The following is a 21420-nucleotide window of genomic DNA, read 5'->3' on the forward strand; positions in this document are numbered from 1 at the left end:
CATGAATATTTAGAAACAAATCAGGTAACAAAATTCATAATATAAGCAGATAGGGAAACTTTACACTTGAGCCCTCAGATTAGCTTAGATTTTTTCTTTAACCTAGGGTAACTTTTTAAAATATTTTTTTATTTTTCAAGTACAGTTGGTGTACAATATCATATTAGTTTCTGCTGTATAACACAGTGATTAGACATTTATATAACTTAGAAATGATCACCTTGATAAATATAGTACCATCTGACACCATATGTAGTTATTACAATATTATTGACTATATTTCCTATGCTGTACTTTACATCCCTATGACTATTCTGTAGCTACCAATTGTATTTCTTAATCCCTTCACCTTTTTTACTCATGTCCCCAAACCCCCTTCCATCTGGCAACTGTCAGAATGTTCTCTGTACCTATGAGTCTGTTGCTATTTGTTTTATTTTTTGATTCCACATGTAAGTGAAATTATCTGGCATTTGCCTTTCTCTCTCTGACTTAATTCACTCAGCAAAATGCCCTCTAGGTCCATCCATGTTGCTCTACATGCCAAGATTTCATTCTTTTTTAGGGCTGAGTCATATTCCATTGTATATATGCACCACTTCTTTATCCATTCATCTATTAATGGGAACTTAGATTGCTTTTATATCTTGGCTATTGCAAATAATGCTGCAGTGAACATGTGGATATATATGTCCATATAGTGCTTTGGGTTATTTGGATAAATACCAAAGAATTGGAATTGCTGGATCCTTCTTTTTTTCTTGTTATAGCCTTTGTTTTAAAGCCTTATTTTGTTTGGTATAAGTATTACTACCCCAGTTTTTTTTCCTGCTTCCATTTTCATGAAATATCTTTTTCCATCCCTTTGTTTTCTAGTTGGTGTGTGTCTTTTGATCAGATACGAGTCTCTTGTAGACAGCATATGTAAGGGTCTTATTTTAGTATTCATTCAGCCACTGTACATCTTTCAATGGAGCACTTAATCCATTTGCATTTAAAGTAATGGTTGATACATATGTATTTATTGCCATTTTATTATTCATATTTTATTTTTTTGTTAATCCTCACCAGAGGATATTTTTTCCATTGCTTTACAGAGAGGGAGGGGCAGGGAGAGACAAACATCAATGTGAGAGAGACACATTGATTGTTTGCCTTCCGCATGCACCCCAGGGCACGGAGAACCTGCAACCCAGGTACATGTCCTTGGCTGGGAATCAAACCTGAGACTCTTTGCTTCACTGGCTGATGCTCTAACCACTGAGCAAAAACCAGTTAGGGCATTATTCATATTTTTTATCCTTTTTTTCCTTAAAGACCCTTTTACATTTCTTTTAATACTGGTTTGGGGTGATGAACTGCTTTAGCTTTTTCTTGTCTGGGACTCTCTTTATTTGTCTTCAATTCTAAATGATAGCTCTGCTGGGTAGAGTAATCTTGGATGTAGGTCCTTGCTTTTCATCACTTTGAATATTTCTGCCAGTCATTTCTGACCTGCAAGGTTTCTGTTGAGAAATCAGCTGACAGTCTTATGAGAGCTCCCTTGTAGGTAACTAATTGCTTTTCTCTTGCTGTTTTTAAGATTCTCTTTTTGTCTATAACCTTTGGCATTTTAATTATGATGTGTCTTGGTGAGGGCCTCTTTAGGTTCATCTTGTTTGGGACTCTCTGTGCTTCTTGGACTTGTAAGTCTGTTTCCTTGAGCAGGTTGGGGAAGTTTTTTGTCATTATTTTTTCCAATAGGTTTTCAATTTCTTGCTCTCTCTCTTCTCCTTCTGACATCCCATGATGTGAATGTTGGTATGCTTGAAATTGTCCCAGAGGCTCCTTAAACTATCTTCATTTTTTTGTATTCTTTGTTCTTTTTGGTGTTCTGATTCTTTTTTTCTGCTTTTTTAAGTTTCCAATTTGCTGATTCAGTCCTCTGCCTCATCTACTCTACTGATGATATTCTGTAATGTATTATTTATTCCAATTATTGTATTCTTCATTTCTGTTATTTTTGTATGTTTTCTATCTCCATTGTTATGTTTCCTGTCTTTGTTGAAGTTTTCACTGAGCTCCTCTACTCTTCCCCTAAGTTTCTTGAGCATCCTTATAACCAGTGCTTTGAACTCTGCATCTGGCAGATTGCTTGTCTCCATTTTCTTTTGTTCTTTTTCTGGAGTTCTGCTCTGTTCTTTCATGTGGGACATGTTTCTTTGCTTCCTCATTTTGACTGCCTCCCTGTGTTTGTTTCTATGTTTTAGGTAGAGGTCCTAGGTCTCCCAGTAGAGTAGCCTTGTGTTGTAGTGCCCTGTAGGGCCCAGTGGTGCAGCCTCCCTATTTGCCCAGCTATTGGAGTATCAGTGGGAAGTATTTACCTCCAGGCCTATTGGCTGTGAGGACTAACCACAACCACAGTGGAGGATCTGCCCTTGCAGGGGTGACCCCAGGAGCAGGACTTGCTTCAGCAGGACTCTGCTGAGTGTGTTGCTCAAGGAGGTGGTTGGGTGTTGCTTTGGTGTGGAGTGAAGCTTTCCACTGAGTGTGCTGGCTCTGGGGCCTCCCGGGGGGTGGAGGCCTGGGTCAACTTCCACCTGTACCCTGTCTGAGGCCACCTAGCATTAACTACCAAACGATCTGCAGAGGGCTGCTATGTGTGTTGAGCTTAGAGGTGCCAAGCTGTGAACGAAGGCCAGATGCTACTAGTGATGAGGCCACTTAGCAAGAGGTACAGGGCATGCCGTGACCAGATGCTGCTTTGGAGTTTGTGAACCTTTGAGAGATTGTTAGAAAGTCTGCAGCATGAGTCAAGACAGGTCGTTTGTATGGAAAAGCCACTGGAAACAGCTTGGGTGGGCCTGCAAGTTAGGTGGGGCAGGGTTTCTGGGAATCACTAGGGCCCTACTAACTGTTAGCCAGGCTGATAGAGAGACTCAGATATGGCTTCTGTCTGCCACCACTGTTGGGGGAGGGCTCAGCAAAGAAACAGTGGCCTCTGCTAGCACTTCTCTCTGGGAGAAAGCTGCCCCTTCAGCCCTCATCCTGAGGCCAGACAGTTCAGTTCCTTCCTATATGTCTCTGGATTTGTGCAAACTGCTGCCCTGGCCCTGGAGCTCAGAACTAGCAAGTCTGAGTAAGTTCATCCATTGGCCTTTTAAGAGAAACTCCAGCAGCCATTTCTCTCACTCAGCCACATTCCCTGCTGGTTTTCACAGCCAGAAGTTACAGGAACTTCTCTTCCTGGCACTGGAACCCTGGGTTGGAGTGCCTGGTGTGGGATTGGGTCCCCTTGATCCTTAGGGGGGCCTTCACAGCTGAGAGATTTCTCCTGATTTTTAGCTGCCACATGTGGGTGTAGTACTAAGGGGTTCTGTGTCTCTACTGCTACCAATCTCGATGTGACTTCTTTATGTTCTTAGTTACAGGACTTCTGTTTAGCTAGTTCAGCTAGATTTCAGGTGGTTCTGAATGTTGGTTCTGTAATCTAATTGTAATTTTGATGTGGTTGTGGGAGGATGTATCACATTTACCTACTCCATAATCTTGACCTAGCTTAGATTTAAGACCACAGTCCAAGATGATTGATGTAATTTATGTTGCAATTACTTGTTTATTTAGAAATCAGTAAATATTCTTGATAAGAAATAGTGCATTCAGGCTTTAATCTTTTTATTTTTTTCCAAGTGGTAGCACCCCAGACACTTTGTAGTAACAGTGTGTCTTTCTTGTGGGCTTATTTTGTGATGCTAAGTTAGTAATATTTAATATGTTCATAAGAGATAGCACACATTACCCTCATTTTAGACAGTGAAATACTGGCATAGAGAAGTGAAAGAATAGAATGTTATGTCCTCAGTGTACTTGTGAAAGGGAAATGTTAAAGCCTTTCTATTTTACAGACTGACTCTCTAGAGTACAGAATCTTTAATCTGAGTTAATGTGAAAAATGACCCTTATATCTAATATCATTACTAGTTTACTTATGGTTATCCTATAAGTGTTTGTATGTGTGAGAGTGTGTTTTGTGATAAAGACCATTACTAAAAATGGAGATGGCAGTCACCTGGTATGGATAATGCTACTGTCCCTTTTTTCCCTCATGGCAGATATTACTGTTTGATCATGGTACTTTATAATAGAGTCTACATTTGATTTCAGAGTCTTTCTACATATTGCTCAAGGTAGCTACTACCAGTTAATCACAAGCCCACAAAACAGTTATTTTTGAGTCTTGACTTACTATTTATTAAATTCATTTGCACTAAGGGAATATTAATTTTCTTAAAAGTTGAGGATCTATCAAATTTGTGGTCCTATAGCAGACCCCAGTTATATGAGAATCAGTTTATGCTCTCAACAATTTTACTTTTTTATGAGTTAAATAATCATTCACACAGACTTGGCTGTATTATTGATGGGAAGGGAATAAAGAAGGATGCAAGATTAATTTTAACTGGAAAGGTTTGTCAGTGTAGGGATTTTGGTCCCTGAGTGTAGGGCCTTTAAGGTGATCTTTACAACTTTAGCAAAAGCATAAAAGGAATTATATGTAGGATGGATTTGGGGGAATGACAAAAATAATGCATTTTGGCTTCAATGCATAGTACTGCAAAGGTAGAGTATAAAACTAAATAGAGAAGCTTGATCTCTGTACAAAGGATTTTGGGCTTTATTTTCCTGGGCCGCGTGTGGTTTTTAATCAGTAGAATGATATGATCAGATCTACACTTTAAGAGAATAACTGTTGACAGTTTGAGAGGAAGTGAGATTGAGTCTTGATAATGTAGGAAGCCTTTGTAGTAATACAGAAAGACATGATGAATGTAAGAACTAGAATTGTGGAATGGAAATTGTGAATTTAGAATCAGTTTTAAAGAACGTGAAAGGATTAGCCAAAGAACATGTATGCTTAACCCATAGGACAACAGTGTGGTGATGGCCAGAGGGAAAGAGGGGGGCAGGGGTTGGGTGGGTGGGCAAAAGGGGATGGGGACATCTGTAATACTGTCAACAACAAAAATAAAGTTTAAAAAAAAGTAAAGATACATTGTATTCCTTCTTAAATTATTTGGTTACAGTTTTCTAAATAATTAATAGCCTCATACTATTTTCAAGATCTATAAGCCCCTTTTCATTATCTTCTTTACATGTAGTTATCTATATTATTTTGGAGCTTTTCTTCTACTTTGAAAAATGTTATGGCATGTAGTACATAAACATTCTATGAGCAACCTGGGTTACTCTCCACATCTTTCTGCACAATAGCTGTTTGCCATGTGAAAATTTCAGATTTTCTCTAGCCAAATTCTATGTAACTGTGATTAGTCTCATTAAAAATATAAATTTCAAGTGTATTTTAAGCCACACACACACAAAAAGATATAATTGGTAAATAAAACATACTAAATTTAGGTTGAAGCCTGGACAAACTGAAATGGTAATTTATGAAGTAATCTGTTGAATAAAAAAACTTACGTTATTTTTATCCAAATGTATTCTGTCTTTTAAATATATTTTATGTAATATTAAACTTAATTTTAATATTATTTTAATTTTAATATTAAACTTAATCTTTTTTTGTTAGATTGAACTGTTGACTCTTGTTTTGGTGTGGAATAAGTGGTTTCTTTAAATGTAGTTTTTTAGTTAAAACTTTTTAAAAATGGGAAAAAATATGGGCCTATGTAAATACTTAAACAATAGTGATTTAAAGGTAAAAAGAAGTCTCTCTTTTGCCTGATTCTCACTTCTCTAATGGTAACAGTTTGTTGTGTTTAAATATATGTACACACACATCTTTATGTGATATCTGTTTATATCTATCTGTCTTTAGTTACTTTTACAGAAATGGGATCCAGTGTACAAATTCCTCAAAGTAGCAGAAATGAACACATTCATTTATGTGTCCCAAAGATACACTCTTTCTGTAGCATACAATAACAAGATGCAAAGCATATAAGCTTGAAATTATGCTTATAAGTATTTTAGTATTCTCTCTCAGAAATGATCTAGTGAGCAAATGATTATACATTAATTAATTTAATTTAATATTAGTCCAAGGTTTTAAGTTACCTTTAAAGTTCTTGGAAATTATCTGTAAACTGACATACTGTAAAGCATAATTACTGTGAAAATAAAAAGTTTGTCAGAGTAATTATTCAATTTAAACATAGGTTTACATTTCATAATCTTAAACATTGTGTATGAGTAATATTGGCTAATTTGATTAGTAACATTATATACATTTTTAAAAAGTTACTCTAGTGGACTAAAAATGTATGTTTATATTATACTTAACACTAATAAGAAATCAACGCAAACCTATTTTATTGAACTAGTTCTGTTTGCCAGACATTTACTTTAACTATGTGAACTTGGTTCTTAAAAACTTCTGTTAGTTTCTGTAAGAGTAATTTTTAAAAGTATTAACACATTTAAAATATTAGATCAGTTTACTTATTTTCTGGGAATTTTGATAATATTCGATTTATGTAAATGCATATTTATTTCTATAAGCCAGTCAGAACAGAGTTGCTTTAAGAGTTTTTATAATACAATTTATTATTACCCTCTGGAGGTAGGAAAGCCTTATGTACTCACAAAGAAAGGTAAAGACCTTTCTGAATTATAAACACATAGCCATACAAACACTGAGAGACCATATCATTTCCAGTTCTACAGTTTTATCCATGGCTAGGGTAGTGAACACAGAAACACAAAACTGGGCCTGTCCGATACCAAAAAGCTATTCTGTCTGTCAGCATGACATTCTAAATTGATTTGAGCTCAAAATAGGTAAACGAGATAAATGAACAAGTGACTGATGAATCAGTCTCTTTTTTCTCTTACCCAATACAGAATAGATCTGTGTAAACCATTAATCCGTTCATAGAAGTTACTAAATGGCAGTTGATAAAATCAAGTTCACAATCATTGTTGTCACCAGTGGTGAATAACCTATTGACTATCAGGAAAAAACCCCCACTAAAAAACAAAACAAAATTAGAAGAGAGGGAAATTAAAACAGAAATGTTGGAGGTGGAAGTGTAGTCCTTACACAGAGTTGCAAGAAAAGCATTTTAGGAAACTTCCACGTGGGAGGGTGAGGTTTAGTGGTAAGATTTGTTGGGGTGGAAATAGAAGGCTGCCCCTGGATTCCCAATGTCTCATCTCCATCCACCCCAATATGGAAGAAGTCCAGTGTTGTCTTCATTAAGCCCAAAACAAAGGCCAAGCTCTAAAAGCTCTGTCTGTGCTGCACCTTATTTCATGTCTAGTCTTTACCCTTGTCCAAGTGGTGTTGCTGTGTCCCACCTGGTGCTGTGCTCAGGCCCTCACAGTCTGCTAGGGCTGCATGGCCGCCACAGAGAAAACATGCTCACAAATGAGGTGGGTGCATGTTACTCGGGCCTGGGGGAGAGGAGAGGAGAGAGAAAGAAGAAAAGGCAATTGCCTTTGTTAGGTTTGGGTTATATTATCTGAGGCTTGGAAAGGAACAGGCACTTCTTTAACCAATCGACTTCCCAGGCTTCCATGGGCTTTTGCTGTGCCTACCCCTTAGCCAGTCTGTTTCCTGTCTTCCAGTGCCCTATGCCTCCTATGCAGTCAATTCCTTTCCCAGGCTAAACAGGCAGGCCTGGGTGGTAGCCATTCTGGTTTCTATTATTTATTAACCTATCTCCCCCTTCATTGTTCTATCCCTCCCCCCAGTAATCTGTGGGGAGTGCTTGGCGGTTCCCTGGGGAGTGTGTGAGCTGTAACTTCCTAGTGAAGCAAACAGGCTTATGCTCCCTAGTTTATTATGCTTCCTAATGTCTGATTCCCTTTGCTCTGTCCATTAATACTTGGCTGCCTACACAAACGGGAAGACAGTGAGCAAAGTTCTAAGCTCTGAAGTCTACTGCTGTGGCCAAGAAATGCCCACCTTTGTCAGGTGAATCCATTGGGTGTCTTGGTGGAATTTCCAAACTGTTGAAGGATAAGTTTTAGAAGGGAACAAAATCATGGCTTTCATTTAGATATCAGATGAGCACACATTAAAGTTTTTATCTCATCTTTATCAAGGGCATCAGGAGATGTCACGGCTGGTTCAAAGGAGAATGCAAAGGACAAGGACATTGATAGGTCAGGAATATGGAAAGGATTTGTAAGTGAATACAGAGCTGGCTGCTTCCATCTCGGGGGAGGAAGTCTACTGTACTGGACAGAACTTATTTGCATGTCTGTAGACAACAGTTGTTTTCATTACCATTGGTTTTCTACACATTAACGTCCGTTTTTATAGAGTTGTAAAATAGCCCAGTGATAGTTCCTGGAGGATTAAATTATCCCTAGAGGCTCCAGCATTTCATTGGAAGGATATCCAGTAATCTCATTTGCTTATTCTGAAGTTTATTTAAAGTTTTCTTTACAAAGTGGGTTTTTTTCCCCTGCCTGTATTCTTGGAGCATCATTTCTTTGTTTTTGATATTTTATTAGCTTAACCTAGATATGTATTTGGGTCTGTGGTTTATTTTTGCTTCTCTAATGGATGCGTGTTTTCTGTTATGTCTGTATGCTTTTCATCTTCCATTTGTCCAGTCACTCTCCTTCAGGACACTAATTACCTTTCCATTCAGTCTCTGCCCTACCTCTTCTGTCTCAGCGCTTTGACACCTTTGTCCCTCCTTGGCCCCCTCAGTACTCAGGTTATCTTAAGATTTTTATCATTGCCATTAGTTTGATTTTTACCCTTTTTTTTTTTTTTTTAAATTCATTGTTTTTTTTAATTGATTTCTTCTTTAGCTCTATAACTTTTCAATTGACCTGTTTTGTCTTTTGATCTTTGAGATTTTGTTTTATTTTTAATTTTTTTCAATGTATTAGTACATGCATTTTTATTTTTATTTATTTTGTTTTCCTTATTAAAAATTTTTAATGTTGACATTTTTGCAGGTGTTTCCCCCATTACCTCCCATTTGCCCACCTCCACCTACCCCTGTCTCCCCCTCCCTTGGTCTTCACCAAACTATTGTCTGTAACAATGGGGTATCCATGTATGTTCTTTAGCTAATCCTTTCACCTTCTTTATCCAGTCACCCCCACACCCCTCCCCTTGGGCACTGGACAATCTGTTCCATGTATCCATGCTCCCAGTTACATTTTGTTCATCACTTTATTTTGTTCACTTGATTACACATATTAGTGAAGTCATATGGTATTTGTCTTTCTCTCGCTGGCTTATTTCACTTAGCATAATACTCCCCAGGTCCCTTCATGCTGTTGCAAAGGGTAAGAATTCCTTCTTTTTCATAGCCATGTAGTATTCCATTGTGTAAATGTACCACAGCTTTTTTACCCACTCATCTGATGGGCACTTGGGCTATTTCCATATCTCAGCTATTGTAAACAACGCTGCTGTGAACATAGGGGTACATATATTCTTTCTGATTGGTGTTTCAGTAATCTTAGGATATATTCCCAGAAGTGGAGCTGCTGGATTCAAAGGCAGTTTCATTTTTAATTTTTTGAGGAACCTCCATACTGTTTTCCATAGTGGTTGTACTAGTCTGCTTTCCCACCAATAGTGCATTAGAATTTCCTTTTCCCTACACCCTCGCCAGCACTTGTTTGTTGATTTATTAATGATAGCCATTCTGACAGATGTGAGGTGATACCTCATTGTAGTTTTTATTTGCATCTTTAGTGATGTTGAGCATTTTTTCATATGTCTGTTAGTCATTTGTATGTCCTCTTCAGAGGAGTGTCTGTTCAGGTCCTTTGCCCATTTTTCAATTGAATTGTTTGTCTTCCTGGTGTTGAGTTGTATATAAGTTCTTTATATATTTTGGAAACTAATCCCTTATTGGATGTATCATTGGCAAATATGCCTTCCCATACAGTGGGTTCCCTTTTCATTTTGATGCTGATTTCTTTTGCTCTGCAGAAGCTTTTTAGCTTGATGTAGTCCCATTTCTTTATCTTTTCCTGAATTTCCCTTGGAGACATATTGGCAAGCATATTGCTACAAGAGATGTCTGAGATTTTACTGCCTATGTTTTCTTCTAGAATTTTTATGGTTTTGTGACTTACATTTAAATCTTTTATCCATTTTGAGTTCAGTCTTGTGGATGGTGTAAGTTGTTGGTCTAGTTTCATTTTTTTGCATGTGTCTGTCCAATTTTCCTAGCACAGTTTACTGAAGAGACTGTCTACTCCGTTGTATGCTCTTGCCTCCTCTGTCAAAATTAATTGACCATAGAGGCATAGGTTGATTTCTGGGCTCTCTGTTGTGTTCCATTGGTCTATATGCCTGTTCTTATGCCAGTACCAGGCTATCTTGATTACAGTGGCCTTGTAGTATAGTTTGATATCTAGTATTGTGATCCTTCCAACTTTGTTCTTCTTTCTCAAGTTTGCTGCGGCTATTTGGGGTCTTTCTGGATTTCATATAAATTTTTGGAATATTTTTTCTAGTTCTGTGAAATAATCCATTGATATTTTAAGACGAATTGCATTGAATCTATAGATTGCTTTAGATAGTATGGACATTTTATTGATGTTAATTCTTCCAGTCCATGAACATGGTATATACTTTCACTTGTTTCTATCTTCCTTAATTTCTATCTTCAATGTCATATAGTTCTCTGAGTTCAGGTCTTTTATCTTCTTGGGTAAATTTATTCCTAGGTGCCTTACTTTCTTGTTGCAATAGTAAATAGGGTTGTTTTCTTAGTTTCTCTTTCTGATAGTTCATTATTGGTGTATAAAAATGCCATCAATTTCTGGATGTTGATTTTGTATCCTGTGGCTTTGTTGAATTCATTTATTAGATCTAGTAGTTTTTTGGTGGTGTCTTTAGGGTTTTCTATATACAATATGTCATCTGCAAATAATGATAGCTTTACTTCCTCCCTTTCAATTTGGATGTCTTTTTTTTCTTCTTGTCTGGTCACTCTGGCTAGAACTTCCAGTTCTATGTTGAATAAGAGTTGTAAAAGTAGACATCCCTGTCTTGTTCCTGATCTTAAGGGAAATGCTTTTAATTTTTGCCCATTGAGTATGATGTTGGCTTGTAGGTTTTTCACATATGGACTTTATTATGTTGAGGTATGATCCCTCTATTCCCACTTTGCTGAGAATTTTTATCTTAAATGGGTGCTGAATTTTATCAAATGCTTTTTCTGTATCTATTGATATGATCGTGTGATTTTTTGTTTGTGTTATTCTCACCTGAGGATATTTCTTCCATTGATTTTTTTTTTTTAGAGAGAGTGGAAGGGAGATAGGGAGGCAGAGAAAGAGATAGAGAGAGAGGGGTGAGAGAGACACAGATTGGTTGCCTCCCATATGTGCTCTGACCAGGGCCGGTGATCAAACCTGCAGCCCAGGTATGTCAGTCCTGTGGCCTTGACCAGGAATTGAACCCACAACCCTTCAGTGCTCTAGCCAGTGATCTGAGCACTGAGCTGCATTGACCAGGGCTCATCATCTGATTTTAATCTTTCATTTTATGTGATGTATCACATTGATTTGTGGATATTGTACCAAACTTGCATTCCTGGGATAAATTCCACTTGATCATGGTGTATGATTTTTTTTAATGTATTACTAGATCTGGTTTGCTAATATTTTGTTGAGAATTTTAGCATCTATGTTTACTAGGGATATTGGCCTGTAATTTTCTTTCTTTGTAGTGTCTTCATCTGGTTTTGGTATTAGGATAATGTTGGCCTTGTAAAAAGAGCTTAGAAGTCTTCCCTCCTCCTGAATATTTTGGAATGGTTTGAGGAGGATAGGTGTTAGTTCTTTGAATGTTTGGTAAAATTTGCCTGTGAATCCATCAAGATCAGGACTTTTGTTTGCTGGGAGTTTTTTGATTACTGCTTCAATTTCATGAGTTGTTTTTGGTCTGTTGAGATTTTCTGCTGCTTCTTGGTTCATTTCTGGAAGATTGTATGTTTCTAGGAATTTGTCCATTTCACTCAGGGTGTCTAATTTGTTGGTGTATAGTTGCTCATATTATTTTCTTACAATTATTTGTATTCCTGTGATGTCTATTGTTACCGCTCCTCTTTCATTTCTGATTCTATTTATTTGGCTCCATTTTCTTTGTTTCTTGATGAGTCTGGTTAAAGGTGCATCAATTTTTTTTTTATCCTTTCAAAGAACCAGCTTTTGGTTCATTCATCTTTTATATTTTTTTTTCAGTTTCTATGTCATTTAATTCTGCTCCAATATTTATTATTTCCTTCCTTCTACTTACTCTGGGATTTTCCTCCTGTTCTTTTTCTAATTCTTTTAGGTATAGGTTTAGATTGTTTCTAGAGATTTTTTTTCCTTCTGGAGGTAGTACAGTAATGCTATGAACTTCCCTCTCAGGACTGCTTTTGCTGTGTCCCATAGATTTTGGGTGTTCATTTTCATTTGTTTCCAGGTTTTTTTAAAATTTCTTCCTTGATTTCATTGATAATCCATTCATTGTTTCATAACATGCTATTTAGCGTCTGTGTGTTTCAATATTTTTGAGGGTGTTTGTTTGTTTGTTTTATCATGGTTGGTTTCTAGTTTTATGGCATTGTGGTTGGAGAAGGTTGAGGTTTCTTTTGTGTCCTAACATGTGGTCTGTCTTTGAGAATGTTCCTTGTGCACTTGAGAAGAATTTATATTCTGGTGCTTGGGGATGAAATGTTCTGTAGATATCAATTAAATCCATCTGATCTAGTATGTTGTTTAAGCTTGCTGTTTCCTTGTTGATTTTTTGTCTGATGATCTATCTGTTGATGACAGTGGGGTGTTAAAGTTCTCTACTATGAATGCATTGCTGTTGATCTCTCCCTTAAGGGACACCAAAATTTTTAAAAATATATTTAGGTGGTCCTATATTGGATACATAGATGTTTATAAAGGTTATATCTTCTTGTTGGATAGATCCCTTTATCATTATGTAGTGACCTTCTTTGTCTCTTGTTATGGCCTTTGTTTTGAAGTCTGTTTTGTCAGATATAAGTCAGATAAAAGCTTTATTTTTGTTTCCATTTGCATAGAATTTTTTTTCTTTCCCTTCAATTTCACCCTGTGTGTATATTTTGTTGAGGGGCTGTATTTTGTAGACAGCATATATATGGATTGTGTTTTCTTAACTATTCAGCTACTTTTTGTCTTTTGATTGGAGCACTTAATTCATTTACATTTAAGGTTATTGATGGGTCTTATTTATTGCTTTTTTTTTATGCTGTATTCCTCTTTCTATTTCTTTTTCTTAAAGCACTCCCTTTAGCATATCTTGCAATGCTGGTTTGGTGGTACTGAATTCCTTTAGTCTTCTTTTGTCTGGGAAGCTCTTTTTTTCATCTTCTATTTTAAATGGTAGCCTTGCTGGATAGAGTAGTCTTGGTTGCAGGTTCTTGCTTTTCATTACTTTGAATGCTTTATGCCAATCCCTTTTGATCTGAAATGTTTCTGTTGAGAGATCAGCTGACAGCCTTATGGGAACTCCCTTGTAGGTAACTGACTGTTTTTCTCTTGCTGCGTTTAAGAGTCGTCTTTGTATTTAATCTTGGCCATTTTAATTATGATGTGTCTTGGTGTCCATTCTCTTTGTGTTTATCTTGTTTGGGACTCTGTGCTTCCTGAATTTGTGTGACATTTTTCTTCACCAGGCTAGGGAAGTTTTCTGTTAGTATTTCTTCAAACAGATTCTCTATCCTCTGTTCATTTTATTCTCCTATGATGCAGATGTTATGTTTCATGTTATCCCAAAGTTCCCTTAAACTGTCCTGCTTTTTAATTATTTTGCCTTTTTTCTGTTGTGATTGATTTTGTTTTTTCACTTTTGTCTTCTAATTAACTGATTCGATTTTCTGCCTGTCCTGTTGACTGGGAATTCCTTCCAGTGTATCCTGTATTTTAGATAATCATTTTCAATTGATTATTTTTCATGGTTTCTATATCCTTCTTCATGCTGTCATTCTCATTAAGTTCCTTGATATCCTTATGCCCAGTTACTTTGAATTCTCTATCTGATAATTTGCTTTCCTCCATTTCATTTAGCTTTTTTTCTGGAGTTCCCTTCTGTTCTTTCATTTGGGGCCTGTTTCTTTGTCTCCCTATTTTTGCTATCTCTTTGTGTTTGTTTCTGTGTTTTAGTTAGGACTGCTAATGACTCCCAGTCTTGGTGGGGCTCCCAGTAGTGCAGTTTCCTTGATCTCCTGAGCTGGGTGCTCTAGGAATATCTCTTGTGTGGGTTGTTTGGACATTCCTTCTGTAATTGTGTCTTGATTGCTGATGGGCTTTCATGGTTGGGATCGATGCTCAGGCTGATTGACTCAGGCTCAACCCCGACCATGGTGTGCAGGCTGCTGTGCAGGTGCAGCCTCAAGGTGTCTTGATGGGTTCAGTGGCACAATCTTTAAACTTCCAGACTGGGTGTCTATAGAGGTACATGTTTATCACCATGTATGAGACAGTATGTAGCGACTCCCTGCCAAGGCAGGGATGTTCCCAGCAGGGTCAGAGGCCTACCAGGATCCACCTTTGGATGTGCCACTTGTTTATTTAGTTGGGTCAATTTCTGGTGTCGTCTGAGGCTCAACACTCATTGTGATGGTTATGGGTCATTTTGGGGTTTTGGGGGTGAGTTTCAGTTGTAGGTCCCTGTCAGAGATTGTATGTAACTGTCCTTGGGCTGCCTGTGTGTAGTTACTACTATCTTCACTGTTTGTGTCTGCGTCTGCTAGACCTGTGTGTTCATCGGAGGGACCAATCTGTGTCAATGGGTCCGCTTCTTGTAGCTTAGAGCTGGGGCCAGATCTGTGGTTGATCTGAGTACCTTCTCCCTGAGGTTGCCTTGTCTTCCTCCATTGCCTTCCGAACAAAGTCTTTAGAGTGGACCCAGGCTACCCTTGCTCTGGCTAGTGCCCCATCCCCCTGCTTAGCGATTAACATAGGCACTCAGTGAGGGGAAATTAGTCTCTGCTTCAAAGGCAAACTCCTCAGTCTCTACCATAGATTCCAATGCTAGTTTCCCCTAAGATGTCCTGCTGCAGGTTCAGGCTGGGTACAGCCTGCTGTCTCCTCTGCAGGAGCAGGTTCAGCTGCCCTCGACTCAGTGGGATTGATCAGAAGAGTCTCCAGGTGAGACTGTTTCCGGCCCAGCCTGCAAGATGGGGCTAAGCACTTCTTCCTGGTCCCAGACAGTAGACTCTGATGGTCTCACACTTTGAATGTCCCTCTCTGAGCCACTCTCCCTTCCTCTATAGAACTGCACCCAGTGAGGATATCCAGGACCTCACAGAGCTGAGCCAAACAGTCTCCTGTTGGGGGTGGTGTTTGCAGCCTGTAGGGCAGGAAGACAGGCTCTGTGTCTCTTTCCTGAGGCTGCCTGGCTGAACTCACAGGGAGTTCGGATCAGCTTCCCCACGATGCAGTCACAAAGCCCAGCACTAGCTCCTCTGTCTCCTCAATAGAAGTCTTCCCAGGGGATACAATCCAAAAATCCAAGCTCTGTGTGGAACCAGTGCCCTCATGCCACAGGTCCTAGCAGGAGGGGTTAGAAAATCAGTCCCGTGTAGGACTCATATCTCTCCACGCAGCTGGTCTCAGCAAAACGGGCATAAATTCCCATCTCCACTATTGTTCTCAACTCTCCGCAGTACGGGCCAAAAATCCCCAACCTGCTCTGCTCCTCCATGCTGCTAACCCCACAGGACTAGCAGTATTGGAGGCTCACAAGGGGGAGGAGGGGTTTTAGCCCTGCCCCTGAGGTGGGAGACTCCCTTTCCCTTTCCCCAAGTCAAACAGTTTAGTCATTAACTGGGGCTCTGCACAATGCCTTTCAAGAAGGTAGAGGGTCCTTGAAAGTCGCTTGCTGGGTGCAGCCCACAGGCCCCTTTGATGAACCCAAACACTGCAGTGCAGACTCTCCAGCATTCAGAGCCAAGAGCGAACTTCTCAGGCTGGGCTGCTAGCAATAGGAACACTCACTCCTTCCCTGGAAGGAGATGGACCCAGCATCCTAGGCAGAGTTCCCCTGGATCCCTCTGCCCGATGCTTCATGGGCCCTTCTTCCAGCCTCTGCTGCTCTGGGTTTGGGATCCCTGTGTGGGGATCCTCCTAAGGGGAGGGAGCTTTGCAGGCTAGGATAGGAGCCAGACCATACTGTACAGAATCTTTCTGGCTATTACTTTTTTTTTAAATTAATTTTTTTCATCACTATTGATCCCCCATTCCCTTCTTCACCCACTCCCCTCCCCCTGCAATCACCACACTGTTGTCTGTGTCCATAAGTTCATTCTTTTTTTTCTTTCTTTTTTGATCAATCCCTCCACCCCCTAGACCCCTGACAGCTGTAGAGGTTCTTAGTTTAAGCAGTTTCTTGACTGCAGCTGGTGGTTGTTTGTTTTTGTTTTGATCCTCACCCAAGAATATGTTTCCATTGATTTTAGAGAGAGAGGAAGGGAGAGGGGCAGAGAGAGAGAAGAACATTGATGTAAGAGAGAAACATCGACTGATTGCCTCCCCCCCCGTATGTGACCTGACTGAGGATGGAACCCCCAACCTGGGGTATGTGTTGTGATAGGGAACTGAACAGCAACCCTTCAGTGCAGGGATAACGCTCCAACGGAGCCACACTGGCCAGGGCAACTGGTGGGTTTTTGGCTAAAAAAACATACACGCACATGCACACAAACACACACATACATACATATATGTATGTTTTTTCTCTTTTATTAGTTCTTGGAGACAGGAAGTTTGATAATTCTGCTTTAACCCACAGTCTTTACTTGAAAGTCTGTATGATTTCCTAAGTATTATTTTTTACATAATAAATAATACATATGTATTTTAGAAGCCCTCTAATTCTAATCTGCTGTTTGTTCCTTCCAGTGTATTCTTTATTTCTGCTATGTAATCCTTAATTTCCTTCATAGTTTCCCTATCTTTTCTCATCATCCTTACAATCAGTATTCTGAACTTTGTATGATAGGTTGCTTATCCCCATTTCACTTAGCTCTTCACATGGAGACTTCTCTTGTTCTTTCATTTGGGTCTTATTTTTCTGTCTCCCCATTTTGGCTGCCTATTTGGGTTTGTTTCTATGTATTAGGTGGATCTGCTAGGACTCCCAGTCTTTTTGGAGGTCTCTGGTGCAGGCCAATGTCAGACACTCTTTGTGATTGGTCTTGATTACCCTGTTTGGAGCTACCAACAACCCACAACTTGTGGTTCCCTCTGCTGGTGCTGTGTGTGTTTGGACAAGACCAAGATGCACACTAAAGTCTACTTTTCCAAGGCCCGGGTCCAGAAGCATATCAGGGAAAGATTCAAAGCCCTCTGAGGTCCACCTCTGCCTGCAGGCTGATTAATCTGAGTCTCTTAATGAGCTCAGGCTATAGGCAACAGCAAGGTGTAAACTCCACAAGGTGGGGAAGAGGTTTTCCAGTGGGTGGTGCAATTGCTTCCCCCTCCCAGGCAAAAGCTGTCTGGCGGAGAAAGGTCTGTCTTAGAAAGATGTCCTCTGTTGTATGGGGGAATGACTCAGCACAGGAATCCAGAGGGGTGTCCTCTGAGCTCTATCCCCAGAGCCCACAACCCTAGATTCTCCTTACACAGCTCCAGTCCACGTTTCCCTCCCTCTGCTGGAGCCCAAGGTGAGTGGCTGCACACTAATCTTTGTGGGTTGGCCCTTTAAGAGGGTGCCTGTATTTCTAGCCATTTCTTCCTGGCAGACAGAAACCCTGCTGCTTTTCACAGCCTGATGTTTTGTGGGCACCTTCTCAGTTCTGTTGCTGTGGGCTGCGGGATCCAGCTTGGGGTTTAGACCCCAGAGTCCTCAGTGGGAACCCCCCACAGCTGAGATATCTCTCCAGACCTTCAGCTGCTGCCTGTGGGAGCCCTACCAGCTCTCTTGTGCCTCCACACTTCCTACCAGTCTCTGTGTGGTCTCCACTTTAGGTCCTTGGTTATGAGGGTGCTCTCCAGCTAGTCTTCAGTTGATTATTCAGGATGGTTTTTCTATATTTTAGTTGTAATTCTAGTTTGTTCCTGGGAGAGTGTCAGTGTAGCTTCACTCAGTCCGCTGCCACCTTAGAATCCTCTGAAACTCTCTAATTCTAAAGGTCTGTGATGACTTGGAACCAATTTTTTTAATTAAAAAATAAGACTAACAAATTAAAGACTATCATAGGATACATAAGTTTAAAAATATCAATGACCCTAAAGCATGCGTATTTCTTTCATTTGCATTTTGCTCTTATATGTGCCTTTTATAGAATTTTATGTAATCCCAATGAACATATAGTGACCATATTATATTTCTGTTAATGTTAGGATAAACATTTTAATATTTCTGTCTCATCTTTTAATCTCATCATATGACATCATAATTTATTAAACAGTTACTCAAGTAGAGGACACTAATTGTTTCTAGTTTTATGTTCTTGTGTGTGCATTGAACGTTTTTGTGTTTGTTGTTTTGTGTTACCTTTAAAATAAGTTGGAGAAGTTCAGGTTAATGGACTAATCAGCTTTATTAAATCATTATATTTCTTACCCTGGCACTAACTGTAGTGTCTATTTATGTTACTGGATAAAAATTCTTTTGAGATTGTTGCTTAAAACAACAGCTGATATCTCAGTCCTTAATGCCATTAGACTTTTTGGTGCTATTGTATTTTTTATCTATATCCTTTCTATGACTCGAAAGTTTAAAAAATGTATTATTGTTTCTATAAGATAATGTATGCTTATAAAAAAGACTCCAAAGTCACATGTTCATATTTTTAAAGGAGGTAATATTACCCAAAGTAAAAAAAGTAATTTGGATTAAAATAAAAAGATATGCTATAGAAGTGGGTTTTTTTGTTGTTACTGGTTTTTTTAAAATAGTCTTTGGTAGCCTACTTTTATTATTTCTGGATCTTTGTCATCATCCATAGCCCCAGGTTTATAAAAAGTGTTCATTTTCTTCTAACATAAAGTTATTAATTTAATTATTGCATTCAGTATTTATTAAGAGTTCTGTGAGAATCATGAGAAGCTTTTGGGCTTTGTTGCATTTAATTATATAAGAATATGCATTCATATTATGTAACAATCTATGTAATTATCTTTATTTACAAATGTTTAATCTCTTTTTATTGTCTCCTCAGATTCTGTCAAATTTTAAGAACAAATGTACCTTATAGCTCATGGAAGAAAAAACACAAATCAAGACATATTTGGGTTCCAAGTTGCCAAAGTATGGAACAAAATCTGTGAGAAGTACACTGCAGCCAATGTCAAATGGGACACCTGTTAACTTATTGGGAACTTCCAAAAGTAGCAACATCAAAAGTTACATCAAAAACAATGGCTCTGATTGTCCATCGTCCCATTCATTTAATTGGAGAACAGCAACTCAGTATGGACTTAGTACACAAAGTGCTGAAGAGCCCAGTGACACTCAGAGTGCACATGATGTAGTAATTGATCCTGAAAGACATGCACCTGCTCAAGGAATGTTTGCTAAAAATGGGATAAAGGGAGGTTTGAAAAGTGTTTCTTTATTTACATCAAACTTAGCAAAGCCATCCACTATGTTTGTGTCATCTGCAGAGGAGTTAAAACAAAAGTCTTTGTCTGGACCATCTAATTTGGGTAAATTTACCAAAGGCACGTTATTAGGAAGGACTTCATATTCTTCAGTCAGTGCTCCAAAATCGCAGTTGAATGGATTTTATGTAAATCGATCATCTGGTAGCATACAGAGACCTAGAGCAAACTCCTGTGCTACCAGAAGCAGTTCTGGAGAAAGCTTAGCACAATCCCTAGACAATATTAAATCTCTTACTTGTGAAAAAATGGTAAGGTCACAGAGTTTTTCACATTCCATTCAGAATTCATTCTTTCCACCTTCATCTATAACCAGATCACATTCCTTCAATAGAGCTGCAGATCTTATTAAGCCTTATCAGAACCAACATCTACCGGTTAGAGTGCCTCTGAGGTCAAGTATGCTATCAAGAAATTCCCAGCAGTCAGAAGTACTCAACAGGAATGAACATTTAGGGTATGGATTTAATAGGCCTTATGCTGCTGGTGGAAAGAAGTTGGCTTTACCAAATGGCCCAGGTGTAACTTCCACCTTGGGTTATAGGATGGTTCATCCCTCTCGACTGAAATCTAGCCGATCTCCATTTTCTGGGACTATCACAGTTGATGGTAATAAAAATTCACCGGCTGATACATGTGTAGGGGAAGATACTGCACTTTTGGCTAAGGACAGAGCTGCTGACAAGGACCAAGAACTAACTGAAAATGATAGTTATAGGACAGAAAATGGCCAGCCCATGAAGCAGGACGCTAAAATTAGGTACCTGAGTGATGATGTGGATGACATTTCCTTGTCTTCTTTGTCATCTTCTGATAAGAATGATTTAAGTGAAGACTTCAGTGATGATTTTATAGATATAGAAGACTCCAACAGAAGTAGAATAACTCCAGAGGAAATGTCTCTCAAAGAAGAAAAGCATGAAAATGTACCACCAAAGGATATGTTTGATTCCCCCAAGGAAAATGAAAAATCCTTCAGTAAAACTGATGAGTGGGTAGATATAAGTGTCTCTGGTAAATATTAATATCTTTAAGTTTATTTGCTTTCTCCTAGATAATGTAACTGAATTTACATTTAGGGTTATCTCCTGATTAATTCCATGATACTGTCAATTTCATGGAGTGATGGATCTAGATGAAATAGGAGTGGGGCAACATTTTTCTTCCTTGTGACTTTTGTGCCCCATCCTATTTTCCACTTTATCTAGAACATCAGTGAAAACATTCTTTTCCTGAGGTCTCTTGCCTTTTTTCTTTTTTGGCTGTCATACACAGGCTTATTTCTACTTGCTTCAAAAAAACTTCTCCCCTACTCTCCCCAACAGGTGGCATGCCATTTTAAACTATCTCTTTTCTTAGGGTAGTAGATCATTGCTACTTGTTAAGAGTAAAGCTATACCAAAGGACAAATGAGCAGTTATGCCTAATCTAATGAATTTTCTTATTCTAGGAAATTTTAATATTTTTAAAGGAAGACTTAGATTTCTTGTTATAGCAAGCTTTATAGTTAATACTTTCAGAGGACCTTTGTTTTTTTAATTGAGGAAAGTGAGATAGCACATATTAAACATTTCTTTATTTTTGGTTATCTTGGCATTAGATGCCAGAGAAAATTTGTCCATGTGTCCATATAGCCTGAAAAAAGAACAAACTGAAGGGGTTGGGCAAGGCATATAGCCTGGTCAAGGCACTAGACTATGCCTAGAGATGTATATAACCCTTGACTGTCTGAGAGTCTTCTAGTTAGGAGTGACTGCCTGAACAACTTTCTTCCTTCTAGGGAGGCCACTGCAGAGTTAAATGATATACACAGAGGAAGGAGATTCCTGGCCAGTGCTTAAATGTAAATATCTTAGGAAATAT

At 38.7% G+C, this 21420-nt stretch overlaps 1 protein-coding gene across 11 annotated transcripts in view; it reads left to right on the forward strand.

Annotated features, from left to right (window-relative positions):
- Positions 1-21420, forward strand: part of CCSER2 (coiled-coil serine rich protein 2) — a 203316-nt gene that overhangs the window by 45227 nt on the left and 136669 nt on the right. For all 11 annotated transcript variants that reach the window (XM_081157357.1, XM_081157356.1, XM_081157345.1 and 8 more), the window contains one exon: positions 19116-20571. In XM_081157357.1, coding sequence (XP_081013483.1) covers positions 19155-20571 — 1417 coding nt within the window. In that variant the 5' untranslated portion in view covers positions 19116-19154. The remainder of the gene's footprint in view (positions 1-19115; positions 20572-21420) is intronic.

Source organism: Miniopterus schreibersii (genome assembly GCF_964146895.1).
Source record: "Miniopterus schreibersii genome assembly, chromosome: 14".
In the NCBI taxonomy this organism is placed as follows: Eukaryota; Metazoa; Chordata; class Mammalia; order Chiroptera; family Miniopteridae; genus Miniopterus; species Miniopterus schreibersii.